General features: G+C 45.6%; 1 protein-coding gene across 1 annotated transcript in view; it reads right to left on the bottom strand.

Moving 5' to 3' along the window:
* The window catches only part of LOC126535659 (uncharacterized), a 316705-nt gene extending 304515 nt beyond the window's left edge, over positions 1-12190 (bottom strand). Inside the window, exon 1 of the mRNA XM_050182461.3 lies at positions 11874-12190. Coding sequence (XP_050038418.2) covers positions 11874-12004 — 131 coding nt within the window. The 5' untranslated portion in view covers positions 12005-12190. The remainder of the gene's footprint in view (positions 1-11873) is intronic.
* Positions 12191-14068: the final 1878 nt, after the last annotated feature.

Here is a 14068-nt window from a genome sequence, read left to right as displayed (position 1 = left end):
AGACATACAGCAGAGAACTGCTCTCTCTCAATGTAGCTCAGTGTCTCAACCACAGAGTAGGTTTTGCTGCCAATGACTATGTCTTCATCACCTTTCTGGTTCTCTGCAGCTCCACAGTCAACTTCCAGCAATGAATGACGTGCCTTGACAACACCTGGGTGCACAAACCTAGTCAGCAGATCCCCGAAGAGGCGGTTCACACACACGGGCCATGTCCTCGGCGAACTTAGCGACGGTTTCGTTGGGTCATTGAAACCGTAACTCAATTAGCTGCTGGGCACGGTCCCGTCAGTCAACACTCGCAAAGATATCAAGGAGCTATCAAATGTTAACAGAATATTATTCCAATTTGGCCGAGGAGCAGGACGTAGCTCTCATCCTGTTGCAGCTAAGCTTGAGATGCCGTTTTTTCAGTAAAGGCTATTTTCCAGGTTATTCCGAGTCGTGAGACGTAGCATTTTCTCACTGAAATGCATGTATTTCAGCTCCTCAGCGCCTTAAACGAGGGATAATGTGGCCAGACAGTTCGACAAACAATTCTAATACATTTTTTTTACTTCTTAATTTGCAGGCTGCCTCGATAGTGGACCACTCCGAAGTCTGCATGCAAGATCTGAGCTCCGCTGTGATACACTGGATCTTCGGCACCCAAGACAAAGAGGATGCACTGAAAGGGTGCAGGCAGGTCAGGCAGGGTGCAATGGACTTGACTGAAATTTACAGAACTGATTTTTGACATTAACAGTGTATAGACTTTATACAGTACATATATCAAATGATATTTATTTTTAAGTGGTACTTAGAAGACGTCACTAGTAAAAAAGGTATGCTCCCTAATTTTTGCAGTTCAGTATTTAGTCTAGTCACATGCAATAAAAACTTGCAAATAAGGTTCAGTGCTTCGGCCACATGCGGTTTACAGACCTTTGTTCAATAAATGCTTCTAAAGCATTCGCTGCATTGTGTACTTGTGTGCTGACCTTACAATAGTGTGCATGTGCAGTTGCTTTACAAATATATACAGGGTGCCTTTGTTTAGCTGCACCAAATTTTTTAATATTGCAAGTGGCAGACAGGACAATTCTAGCCCTCAAGGAATTCCTCAACGAGCGTGGCTATTCTATGAAAAATCTGAACGCTTAATGGAATAGCGCAATTACACTAATCAACTCATTAATTTACAGTGCATATTTCACTTGTGGAATAGTACCTAGCATGTTTGCCAGGCATACCCACTTGGAACAAATTCTGACAATGATACCAATTTCAAGATATGTGCCATCAAACTTGCTATTAAAATGCACTGCTATCCACTTACATTGTTGTGAAAGCGCTTTGAAAGCAAATTGTTGTGAAAGACAAAAGTAGTAACTGGAACACAATTCATTTCATCGGACATTTTAAAAATTAGTATCTCGAACTGGTTTAGTTCCGACAATTCGTTCCAAGTGGATAAGTGCCTTATGAACTCGCATGCTATAATTCGTAGATTAAAATATGTTCCGTAAAGCAATTAATTAAAAAGTTAATGAGCGGAAATAGGTTAATAATTCAATTAAGCATTTTGATTTCTCATAGAAGGAATGGCCGCCTTGTTGTGTTATTTAGCTCAAGGGTTAGAGTTGTGCTACCTACCCCAGGCAATTTTTTTAAATTTTGGTGCAGCTGAAGAACACCTGGTATAAAAACAAATACATATAAAACATACATAAACAAGCGGCCTACCAAATTCTGCTAATTATCACCGGGCCAAGCATGGTCCTACTGTGGCTAACAGTTGCCCATTCAAGTTGGCCCAATGTCGCTGGCCATAACGTCAGCCAAAGTGAGGCCAGTGTCAATCCTCAAATGTGGGCTGCGCTTGGCAGCGGACCATGGGCTGAGTTCGGCCAGCGACCTCAGGCCAACGTTGTGCAGAGCACTCTTGTGCCATTGGGTTACCGCATTTACCTTGTTGCAGCCAATATTTGTCATCCAATAATACTGAATATTTCGTGAATTTATGAAACAGTTCCTTTTTAACGACAAAAAGGGATGGCTGGTACCTCAAAGTCTATATAAGACTTAAGTTTGCTAAGAATGCAAGTTGACTTGAATTCCTAGACTCAAGAAACAAAAATCGGAAAAGTCCGATTTCCAACTTGTTTTGCATGCTGCAAGAACAGAGCTCGTCCATTATGTCATCCCTTCCAGAAGCTTCCATCCACGCGGAGTGCGACCGGAGGCGACCCATAGTTTTCGCTGTACTGCATGCAGTTGGCGAGGATTTGGAATGTCAAACTAAAAGAAAATGCTACAGACAGAGGTTCATGGTAATGTTGATTGGAGTTGCAAACAGGCCTCAGGAGAGCATCCGAGATTACAATAAAGCGAGCGGCGCAGGGTCTTCAACAGGACACCCAAGGGGCGACGGGGGGGCCAAACTTTCAAAAAGAAGAGTCCGGGTTGCAGCTTTGGCATCCCCACTGTCCTATTTGAGGCGCGCCGAAGTATACAAAATAATGACACGCTGTTTACACTTAGCACTAGCGCAAATTGTCGCTTTTCTCGTGGCGTGACAGAAGTTAGGCAAAGACTATGAAATGCCGGCAACATATTGAGCAACTGCGCCGACAGAATATTGACTCCCCATAAATTGCCCCTAGCATTGCGGCAAAAGCCAAGCACATCGCCGAATGGAAACCAAAAGCAGGAAATGAAATGTGCACCGTAGTTAGCGTTGGTGGAGTCGAGTGCGAGCATGCGGATTGATGCACTCCACCCGCTGCTTTCGGCCATTTTCAAGCAGTGTTGCTTTGACAAACACGAGTTATGATGCACTGGAATAGGGCAGTGTGTCGTACGGCAGCTAAAAATGCCTGTTTTTGCAATGCGATGACCTCCAGGGGTGCTGGAGCACGCCAGTCTACTCAGAGAGGCTGAAATAATCTCATGGGTGGCAGCAATGGAAAAGAAACCTGCCATGATTAACTACTTAAGAGGAAAAAACGAAATCAGGAAAGAAACAATTTATGATAACTCAAAGGGAAGCTCATTACTTTTCGAAGCAAGATTGGGATGCCTTAGAACATGAACCTATAAAGCGAGATACAAGACGGAAGAAGAAGCATGTGCTTGCTGCGGTAAAGCTAGGGAGACTATGGAGCATGTTTTACTAGAATGTGAAGACGTCTACCCAGCGGTCTATTTAGGCACCACTGGCCTCCTTGAAGCCCTTGGGTTCAGCGAAAGCAGTGGTAAAGCAAACATGTCCGCAATAGGCATTAGTAAGGGGCGATTGGTGGAACAAAAGTAGGGAAACGACAAAAGACGGAGACATACGAAAGCACAGTTCGCAATTGGCCTCGAGCTCCACCAGTGGAAAAGCTGGCGCCACCGTCGGCGTGACGTGCTATTAGGGATCACGTGGACACAGCGGCCGCGTCGGCTGCTTCGGGAGCACCGAAGCGAGCTAAAAATGGGAGTTTAAATTGCCTCGTACGCTGCGGTCCTCATTTAGTGACGAGATTTTCCCGCTTCGAGTGTCTCCTTTACAACGCTTGAGAGCACTACAATAGGTAGTGGCTGTCTTTGAAGGCACGCAACATGGTAGGCTACTGCTCGGTGCCGCAGTGCCGGACGTACGCAACGGAGCCCAGTGTCAGCCTTATTCACACATAGCCGGAGGACAAGAAGCTGCGTGAAGCTTGGCTCGCGAAACATAAAACCGGCAAACAGTCATCTGCTACAACTCGGGCATGCAGCAAGCACAGACGCGAGGAAGATTTCTGCTACGGCGCCGGGTCTGCGATGTTCGGAAAACTCTCACTGAGACGCTGGCTCGAGTCCGCTGCCCGACTAATGTCATGACTGTTTGTTCTATGAACTTATCGATGCTATAGATACTGGCAAGTTCACTGGAGTGGAAAGGGAGCGGTAAGAAGCACAAAAAAAAGCATGGCATATGGTCATGTTTGTGTTATGAATTAATGCACTGGATTACAAAAAAGAAGCAGCGGGAATTCGCACACTGAGAACACCGATAAACATACAGTGCGACGCAACTCGAGAAATAATATTGAAACGTCCAGGAATTTAGAAGAAAAAAAAAATATTGAATTGTCGCGATGGCACATCACAGGCGTCGAAGTCTACAATGAAATTAATTTTGGACAGCTCTGATAGCGCCCACGCAACAATGGTTGCTTGTATACTGTCAAATGCTCATATTCTGCGGCCTAAAGCTCATGGCACGGTGCGAAAACGCGCATGCGGCGAAAGCGAAACAGTGCGCGGACAAGCATGCAGACGCGCAGTCGGTCGCTGCGAATCTGTGCGATCACTGCATTGAGGCTTCCTTCTATTACGCTCCATTTAGTTATACAAACACTATAAGAACATGTATCACATAGTTTGATTTCAGCATTTACCTACCCTTCACGCACGAAGCCGGTTCGGAAGACTCCATCGTGGCGACCGCGCACAGTGGCGTTCACTGTACGTATTCGGTAAAGAGATAGCGTCTGTAAACGATTCTGTGCTTTCAGTTTGCCCAAGATTATTATTTAGACAGTAAAAAACTTCTCTCGTTTCGAAAGTACTTACAGAAATGTCCAGGAGAGCTCGCGCGTGGCGTTTTCAGTGAGCGCTGACAGCAAAACCTATGAGGAGCGCGCCGCGTGATCCCTCATACTACGCCAGCGAGGCGCTTCCGCAAGATGGCGACTCCGTAACTCCTCGCCGCCAATAGGGGATCAGAAAATTTGGCCGTGGTAGTTTATAATGTTTTTTTGCTTCTCTTTTTTATTGTTTAACCTAGATAGGACATTAGGCAGTATAATAGCAAGAGCTTGGTGGCACAACCTACTGCCCCGTTCCAAAGGGGACGCTCATAACATCCATCCATCCTACTGCAGTGCCACCAGTCGCTAAAACGCAGTCATTGCTGGCAAGAGGAAAGCTAATGGTACAACACTGGGCCGCCAGGATCGGCAGTCATGGTTGTCGCGGAGGTCATGCACATACGTGCAGAGCTCACCGATTGCTTGCTGTGGTTTTTCTTGCCGCGTTCGCACATTATCTGCACGGAAAGCGCTGAATTTGTAAGCATCTCTGTGTGTGTGTGTGTCTCGGTGCGAGCTTGTTCGTTTTCTTCAGTGAAACCTGGCGACTGCCTTTCAGGCTGATGCAACATGAAAAGAATCCCATGCAACCCACCAGGCACAGTGTAGGTGCTCCTTCCGGGCTTCTTATCGTCCTGTGTTTCTAAATACTAAAAACATATGCGTGCTTACACAACAGAACGAGTAGACAAGTGTTTGTCTTCTGCAGCCGAAACGCTGCGCGGAAGATCAGGAACACTGCATGATCTGTGGTTGGAAACACGCAAGCTTAGGCGCCGTTACTGATGTATCCTAACAGCCTGTAGTGTTTATTTTTTTTTAAACTATATTAATTTCAATTGTTGTGAGAGCGTTTTAGCTTATGAATGCAGGGTTTAGCACAACGAGTTTAAATTTTGCGCGCTAGGCGCGGCGGTCAATCGCTGCGCCCTACTGATGGCGCCCTACAGGCGTCCTAAGAAAACTACAAAAAATAAATTTGACACCAGGATCAGGTACATAAACATGCAAGGCGGTAGAAAGAGAGCGAAGTGGTTAGAAATAGAACAGCAGTTAAAGGACAAAGAAGTAGGTGTATACGCACTATGCGAAACACACCTCAGGGATCTAGAAGACCCACCGTCTATTGAAGGCTACGTCTGGGAAGGGAGCAACAGAACAACGGAGAGGAAGGGAGGAGGAGTAGGTATGCTGATACATCAAGGAACAAATTGGAAAAGAATAAAGTTAACTTGCAAAGAACATGTCTGGGTATCAGATACAATTGCCAGTAAAGAGACATGGCTAGGAGTAGTTTATTTAGGGACAGGGGCCAAATGCAGGCAAGAGAACAAGGATCTAGTGAAGTGCCTCAATGACGATATAAAGCAGTTTGGAGAAGGTGCCGATATTTGTCTGCTGGGTGACATGAATGGCCACATCGAGGATCTGGATGGATACACAGATTGTAATGGGAGGTTGATGCTAGACTTCTGTGAGCAACACAACCTAGTTATAGTAAATAAAGAAACTAAGTGTGAGGGACAAATCACATGGGTGTCCCGTAACAGACAAACGACCATTGATTACTGCCTAATGTCGCAGGGGTTGTACAGCAAGCTCGCAATAATGGAAATAGACAAAGAGGGGAAGTACAGCCTCGGAAGTGATCATAAGCGTATTAGTATACAGTTGGGAGCCCTGCTTAAAAAAATGCAGGGAAGTCAAAAAGAGTACGCAAAATTAAATGACGAACAAATAGCGCAAATAGCAGCCGACAGAGGAAGCAATAGAGAAACATCCCATCGAAAGGCGGGAATATAATCAGTTAGAACTACTCATTAGTACAAAAATAAAAGAAGTAAAAGGAGTAAACCGCTGGAGATGAAAGAGGAAGCCACGAAGTTGGTGGAATAAGGAAATTAGGGAGGCCATCGAACAACGACGGTTGGCATCTCGGGAACACAGAAGCAAAGAGGGCGCAGTTATCTGAAGAGGAAATAGGCCAAAAATGGGAATCTTATAAACAAAAGATACAAGTGCAGGTGCTCATCCAGGCTAAAATAAAGCAGTCCTCTGATCGCTGGCTGGCTGAAGTTCGTGATGCAACTAATAAAGGGAGGTCAAGAAAATTTTGGAACCATATCCCCTTCAGCAGTGGTGTGTACAATTGTACACATTAAATTTGGCGCCACTTCGAGCGCCCGCCTTTGCTTCAAATTGGATAACACACCACGTGAGCATTGAGACATGCTTCCTCAGTGGACAGCTAGCGCCATCTAGGTTTTTTACAGCAAAGCACAAGTGAAAACAAACATTCAAGATGGACGCCTCCACCTTTTACGGATCGAAATGTGAGTGCATTCCGATTATTTTTGATTTTGCTCGTGTAAAATTTGTTTACAAAAATGATATTCATATCAGCTTAACACATACGGTTATGGCTTGAGGCAAACAAGAATTTTTTGCGGTTTTTGTTAAGGATGGCTCGGTGCTGTGCAGTGAAATATGTGTGTGTACAATTGTACACATGGCGCCTCAAGCCTGTCTCATCAGATCGCATTACCTGGGCATTTTATTCTTTTTCTGAACTAATATGTATCTTTTATGCGTTATAGGCCTTAGAGACCATTCAGAATGCCGGCGAAAGGCATCGACGACATCGCCCCAGGCTCTTTCGGCCAGAATAGCTGACGGGAACATTTAGATGGGGACTTCTCAGACAATGAATTTGAAGAATCTGCCGAAATTGTGGTAAGTATGGCCACTACTCAAAAGAAATTTTACATTTTGCTGTTATTTAGTTCTGTAACTTTTTCATTTTATTCTAGACTGCTTCAAACGAAGATCCTCTCCTAATTGACCAAGACATCAGTAGCAGTGAAGATGAAGAGAATGTTCAGCCACCGCCAACAAAAAGGAAGAAAACGGTTGTGAAGTGGATTAGGAAGAAATTCTTGCCAGTAAACACTGAGTGCAGGTTCATCCCTGACCGAGGATCAGCTATCCTTGAGCCGCTTAAGTACTTTGTGAAGTACTTTCCAGAGAACATTTTTGATGACATAGCACATTTCACCAACATTTATGCACTACAAAGAGATGGAGTTGAGCTAAACACCACATCGGCAGAAATCAAAGTTCTCATTGGCATTATTATACGTATGGGAATCTTGAAATTTCCTCGGATACGCAGGTATTGGCAGGAGGACACTAGAATACCATGTGTTGCGGATGCGATGACATCCAAACGATTTTTCAAGCTTCGAGCAGCACTGCATGTTACTGATGGCAATGCTCCGCTGGATCCACCAAAGAACAAGTTTTGGAAAGTGGCACCAATCATTAATGCTGTCAAAAGTCGATGTCTTGCTCTGCAGCCTCTCGCCGAAAGCAGCATCGACGAACAGATGGTGCCCTTTACAGGAAGGGTCTCTGCTAAGCAGTTCGTGAAGAACAAGCCAAGCCATGAAGGAATTAAAGTATTCGTCCGCTGTAGTTCAGACAGCATGGCGGATGATTTTGAATTCCACCAAGGGAAAGGCGCTGGTGTAAGCAAGGACCATTCACATCTGGGTCTTGGTGGATCAGTCGTGATGCGGCTTGTGGAATCGCTCCCCCGCGGTCTGAACTTTAGATGCTGCATGGATAATTATTTTTCTTTTGTGCCGCTCTTCCGAGAGCTGAAATTGCTTGGTATTTTGGCCTCTGGTACGATTAGGGCCAACAGAATTCTAGGCTGTGAGCTCAAACGCGAAAAAGAATTGAAAAAGGAAGACGTGAAAACTACGACTTCAAGATTGCCGAAGAGGAAGGCGCCGTCATTGTTCGCTGACACAACAATGGTCCAGTCAACATGGTCTCTACAGTTGTAGGACTAGGCAACATCACTAAGGTGAAGAGATGGAGCGAAGCTGCCAAGGCACATGTCGACATCGATTGTCCGCAGGTAATCGCCAAATACAATCAGTTCATGGGTGGCGTCGACAAGCTCGACTTTTTGATGTCGCTCTATCCCCTGAAAGCAAAGACGAAGAAATGGCCAGTAAGAGTTATCTCCCACTTCATTTGCTTCTTTATCTCCCACTTCATACAAGCTGGCTTGAGTACATTCACGACGCGAACGCAGAAGGACTGCCCAAAAAGGAAGTAAAAGATGTTATGGCATTTCAATCGGACATTGCACGCAGTTTGATTTCAAGCAACAGGGCTGCGCCAAACAGGAGGGGAAGACCAAACACCAGCTCTCCAAATCCTGTCCGAAAATCACATGTCGGTATGCCCCTGCCAACAAATTCCACAAGGTTTGATGGCAATAACCAGTGGCCCATTCACATCAGTGCCAACTCTCCGCAAAGGTGCTGAAACACAGGTTGTGCTTCAAAGTCAAGAGCTTGCTGTCACAAATGCGGAGTTTTCCTCTGCCTAAGTACCACAAAGGATTGCTACTATGGATTTCACGTCAAAAAGTAGGATCCGTCGAAGCAGGCAAGCTGAGATGCATTGTAAATACACTCTTAAGTACTTTTGACAAGTTAACAGCACCTGACAACTGCTGTTCCTTGTGTAAGTGGCCATCGGGATAATTTACGTCCTGGTGGCGCCATGTGTACAAATGTACACATCACAAAAATTTTTTATAGGCTCAATAAACATGTTTGCATTCATATCACTGAGTCTGGGTCGCTATTTAGAGGCAACATTTGAAGGAACCACAATTTTCCTTTGTGTTTCTCTTAATTTGCGCCTGAAGGGGATATAAGCTGGCTGGGTAAAGCGAATCACAGAAAGCAGGAACAGATCCACAATGCCGAAGGAAATTGTTTAGAGGGAGATGACGCTGTGAACTACATTGGTTCAGTTATAGCTGAGTCATTTAGGAAAGACGATAGGGTAATCTCCCCAAATGAGGGAGCAACACAGGATAGCGTAATAGAAAACAGCTTAGAACTGACCAATACGAACTGGAAAAAGGCGAAAGCAAATGTTCCAAAATGCACATCCGCAGGGATAGACGAAATTCCAATCAAGTTAATTAATGAACTTGGCCCAAGAAGCAAGGAAACGCTGATAAAAGCATTGGAGGCAGTCATAACAAATAAGCAAATTCCACACAGCTGGAAACAGAGTAAAATGAATTTGATTTATAAAGGGAAAGGTGATAAGAAGAACATAAAATCCTTCCAACCAATTACGATAACATCAGTTATATATAGGCTGGCGATGCAGGCGGTGAGATTAAAAATGCAGTCATGGGTAGAAAGTAATAGAACACTCGGAGAACTTCAGAGCGGGTTCAGAAGTGGTAGGCGCTTAGATGATAGCCTGTTCGTGCTTACCCAGTGCATAGAAATAGCTAAGGCGGAAAATAGACCTCTGTATTTAGCCTTCCTGGACATAAGCGGTGCATACGACAATGTGAACAGGGGACTCCTGTGGAACATATTAAAAGATGAAGTTATCGATCATGAGGTAATTGATTTTCTACAGGAAATATGTCGAGAAAATAATGTTGAAATAACATGGGAAGGAATTAAGAGTACGACAACTGTCGAGGTTCACAAAGGATTAAGGCAAGGTTGTCCTCTCACCGCTGCTGTTCATGCTTTATATGATAAGCATGGAAAGAAGGTTACAACGAAGCAATCTAGGGTATAATCTGTCGTAAGATTAGGCGGAAAGGTTGTTGAGCAACGACTACCGGGTTTAATGTATGCGGACGATATTGTACTGTTATAGCAGAGAGCCAGAAAGATTTGCAAACTCTGGTTAATTACTGTGGACACGAAGGAGACAGTTTAGGCTTCAGTTTTAGTGCAGCTAAGTCCAGTGGGATGGTTTTCAACGATACCACTGATCAGGAGCTTACAATACAAGGCCATGAAATACCCCGAGTGGCCGAATACAAATATCTCGGGGTATGGATAAACAAAGGGCAGATGTACACGGAAAAGCACGAACAGTCTCTCATAGCAAAAGGGCAAAGAGATGCCAGGATAATGAAGCATAGGGCATTGTGGTGGTACAACAGGTATGAGGTACTGAGAGGTATTTGGAAGGGAGTAATGGCGCCGAGGCTTACTTTCGGGAATGCGGTCCTGTGTTTAAGGGCAGATGTTCAGTCGAGACAAGAAGTAAATCAGAGAGCTGTGGGAAGATTAGCACTAGGCGCCCACGGGAAAACCACAAACGAAGCAGTACAGGGGGATATGGGCTGAGCATCGTTCGAAGCACAGGAAGCTCAAGAGTAAAATCCTATACGAAAAACGCCTGAGGAAACTGGACGATAACAGGTGGGCAGCTAAGGTATTTAAATACCTAAACAGAAAGGCGTTGGCTCACAATGGCGGAAAAAAACTAGGAAGCTAACCAGTAAGTATGCCAGACACGAGGACAAAGAAAGAGAGCATTAAACGACAGGTTAAAAACGCGGAAGGTAAAAAATTGGATAAATTCAATGGAAAAGAAGCATATAGTGTTGCACTATATCGAGACTGGAAACAGCAGATCAGGAAGGAAGCATGTTATGATAACTCAAGAGGCACTGCCCTTCTCTTTGAAGCTAGGTCAGGATGCTATAACAAGAAATTTAACGAAGAAGACACATGTACAGTGTGTGGTAAATCTGTAGAAACAATAGAACACCTCATACTAAAATGCGATGGTGTCAATCCCGATGTCGATGTGGCCACAGTCACGCTTCCTAAGGCCCTAGGGTTCAGAGATAATAATCATGTAAATAAATATGCGGTGGAAATTAGCAAAAGGCGATTGGAGGATTGGTGGCTCAAAAGCAGAGAGGTGACATAAGGTTAAAAGGGTAGGAAGACGTATTTAAAGAAAATCGAGAATTTTAATAACACAGCACAGGTAAATAAAAATAAAAGGCAAAATAAAAAGCTGAGCATGGTGGCAACTGCCATCACCCCGTTTCAAAGGGGACGCTCCTACCTTCCATCCAATCCAACCAACCTACCCCGGTTCTCCTATTGTTTTGCTGTACAGACGACACACTGCCCCAATCCACTACACGATACACGAGTCCCAGCCATGCCGGTACTGAGCATACAACCGCGAGTACTTCAGTGCATGTTAGGCAATACCACCTAAGTGGCCCCAGCTACCCACCAAATCATTCGACCAACAAAAACGCGCCACTAAAGCTTTCCGCGGGAGCCAGCTTGCCAGACCAATGTAAACTGTCTCATTCGCGCACGTTGCCTCGCAGGCGTGCTGCGGGCACGGTGGCAGTGCACCGCCCCTCGCAACGCAAGGCCTGCATTGGACGGTGCTCACCGTCGTATCTGCCTGAGGTTTTCTTGGCACTGTGGAGCCAGTGCTGCCTGCAGCGACGACATGGCGCGGCCATGCCTCAATGGCTGGATGTTCTCCTTGGACAGCTCCCAGTCGCCGCCGTCACCCTCCATTGCACCGCCAGTTCACTCTGGCACGCTCGGCACTGCCTCTCTGCAACACTGCCAGCAAGCTAACAGCGCACAAACGCCGTCGGATACAAGTGGCCGAAACGTAACTGTTAGAAACCCGCGAACACGAAGAAGCTTGGACAATGCGCGTGCACCGCGATTCAAATTCGTTGGCGCCAGTTGATTTGACAGCCACAGAACACCTGTGCATATGGCCAGGTCACGTGATATATAAAATGCTCTGCGCATGCGCGACGGTTGCCTGGGCCCATTGAGTTTTAACCAACTCTGGCGGCGCCCACAGAGCAAACTGGGGAGAAGCGTGCGTGTGCGTGCAACCACAAAGTTTCTCACTATATTATCTAGAGGGAAATCTGGCGCTGCTGCGCTATGGTTTGTAAAGTGGTATTAGTGGTAGGCATCACGTATACATGGATGGATAGATGGATGGATGTTATGTGCGTCCCCTTTGGAACGGGGCGATGGCTTGCGCCACCAAGCTCTTGCTACTATGCTGCCTAATTTCCTACCTAGGTTAACCAATGAAGAAAAAAAAAACACTATGAACTACCACGTCCAAATTTTCTGATCCCCTATTGCGAACTGTGCTTTTGTACGTCTCCGTCTTTTGTCGTTACCCTACTTTTCTTCCACCAATCTTCCGATCGGCTCTTACTGATGTCTATTGCGGACCTGTTTGCTTTACCACTGCTCCCGCTGAACCCAAGGGCTTCAAGGAGGCCAGTGGTGCCTAAATCGACCGCTGGGTACACGTCTTCACATTCTAATAAAATATGCTCCGTCGTTTCCCTAGCTTTACCGCAGCAAGCACATGCTTCTTCTTCCTTCTTATATCTCGCTTTATAGGTGCGCGTTCTAAGGCATCCCGATCTCGCTTCGAAAAGTAATGAGCTTCCCTTTGAGTTATCATAAATGGTTTCTTTCCTAATTTCGTTTTTTCCTCTTAAGTAGTTACTCATGGCAGGCGTCTGCTGCCACGCATAGGCGTGGCAGCAGACGACCCTAAGTGGAGTCCGCTGCTGCCACGCATGATGACGTCACAAAAAGAAGGCTTAATAAAAAATACATAAAATGCTAGCGTTATCGTTCTTTTGGTAAATGCACTACGCCTAAATAAATAAAGCATTTATTTTATGCTGCGTTTTAAAATCGAAAATGACTGTGGGCGCCTACACACGCGTGCACGCAGTGGGAGGACCATTGTGATTCCTTGTGGCCGTGTGGTGTGTACTGTAGTACTGGATCACTGTGTAATATCGGCGAGTACGAATGACGTTGTCGTTACGAAGCTACAGAAGCTTCGAACGAACTGTGCTGCATCCACGAAACAGCACGACATGTCACCTCATTTGGACTGTCGGTTTCGAAGAGTAGTGGTAACACAGCGCCCACTGCATATGGTGCCGACACGGATGTGTCATATGTAGCGATTCTTTAAGTTGTGTGTACGCCTTCTGGCAAAGCCGGATGCCTGTTTGGCCTTGGTTTCACGTCGACACACTGCTCACGAGCTCGAAAACGCAGAAGTGGTGCGCGTCGGCATTGACGTCGATGTAGGGTGCATACACATTTCCAAATCGCTTTGCAAAGTAAGGGCGCCTTTTGTCGATGAGCAAAGTGCATTCAAACATTTCGCGTCGCCTTACGCACGCAGAAGCCTAGTAACGAAAGCCTGGACGTGAAACGTGAATCTAACAGAAAGGCCTGTTCCCGCCTGAAGGCAATGTCAGCAAGTGTCCGTGACGAGTGTCAAGTGACTCACATGAGGCTGGGCGTTGAACAGTGTGTGGAGTGCCGCTGCTTCAGACTGGCCAGGGCCCAACCCGCTTTCATGAACCATTTGAAATGCCCAGTGTATTAGTTGCTATAGATTCTGGTGCTGTGAGACAGCCATATGGCTAGTAGCCATGAAAATTACCTGTGGAAGTAATAGTAGTGCGATAGGCTTTCGTGGTGATTGTCATTATGTATCACATGTATCGGAGTGCGATCATTTACACCCTGTGCACGCACGTGTTTAGATAAATGCTTTATCTTCTGAAGATA

The sequence above is a fragment of the Dermacentor andersoni genome, chromosome 7 (assembly GCF_023375885.2).
Source record: "Dermacentor andersoni chromosome 7, qqDerAnde1_hic_scaffold, whole genome shotgun sequence".
NCBI classification, from domain to species: Eukaryota; Metazoa; Arthropoda; class Arachnida; order Ixodida; family Ixodidae; genus Dermacentor; species Dermacentor andersoni.
The sequence above is the reverse complement of the archived record's forward strand: the minus strand, read 5'-3'. Positions and strand labels throughout refer to the sequence as shown.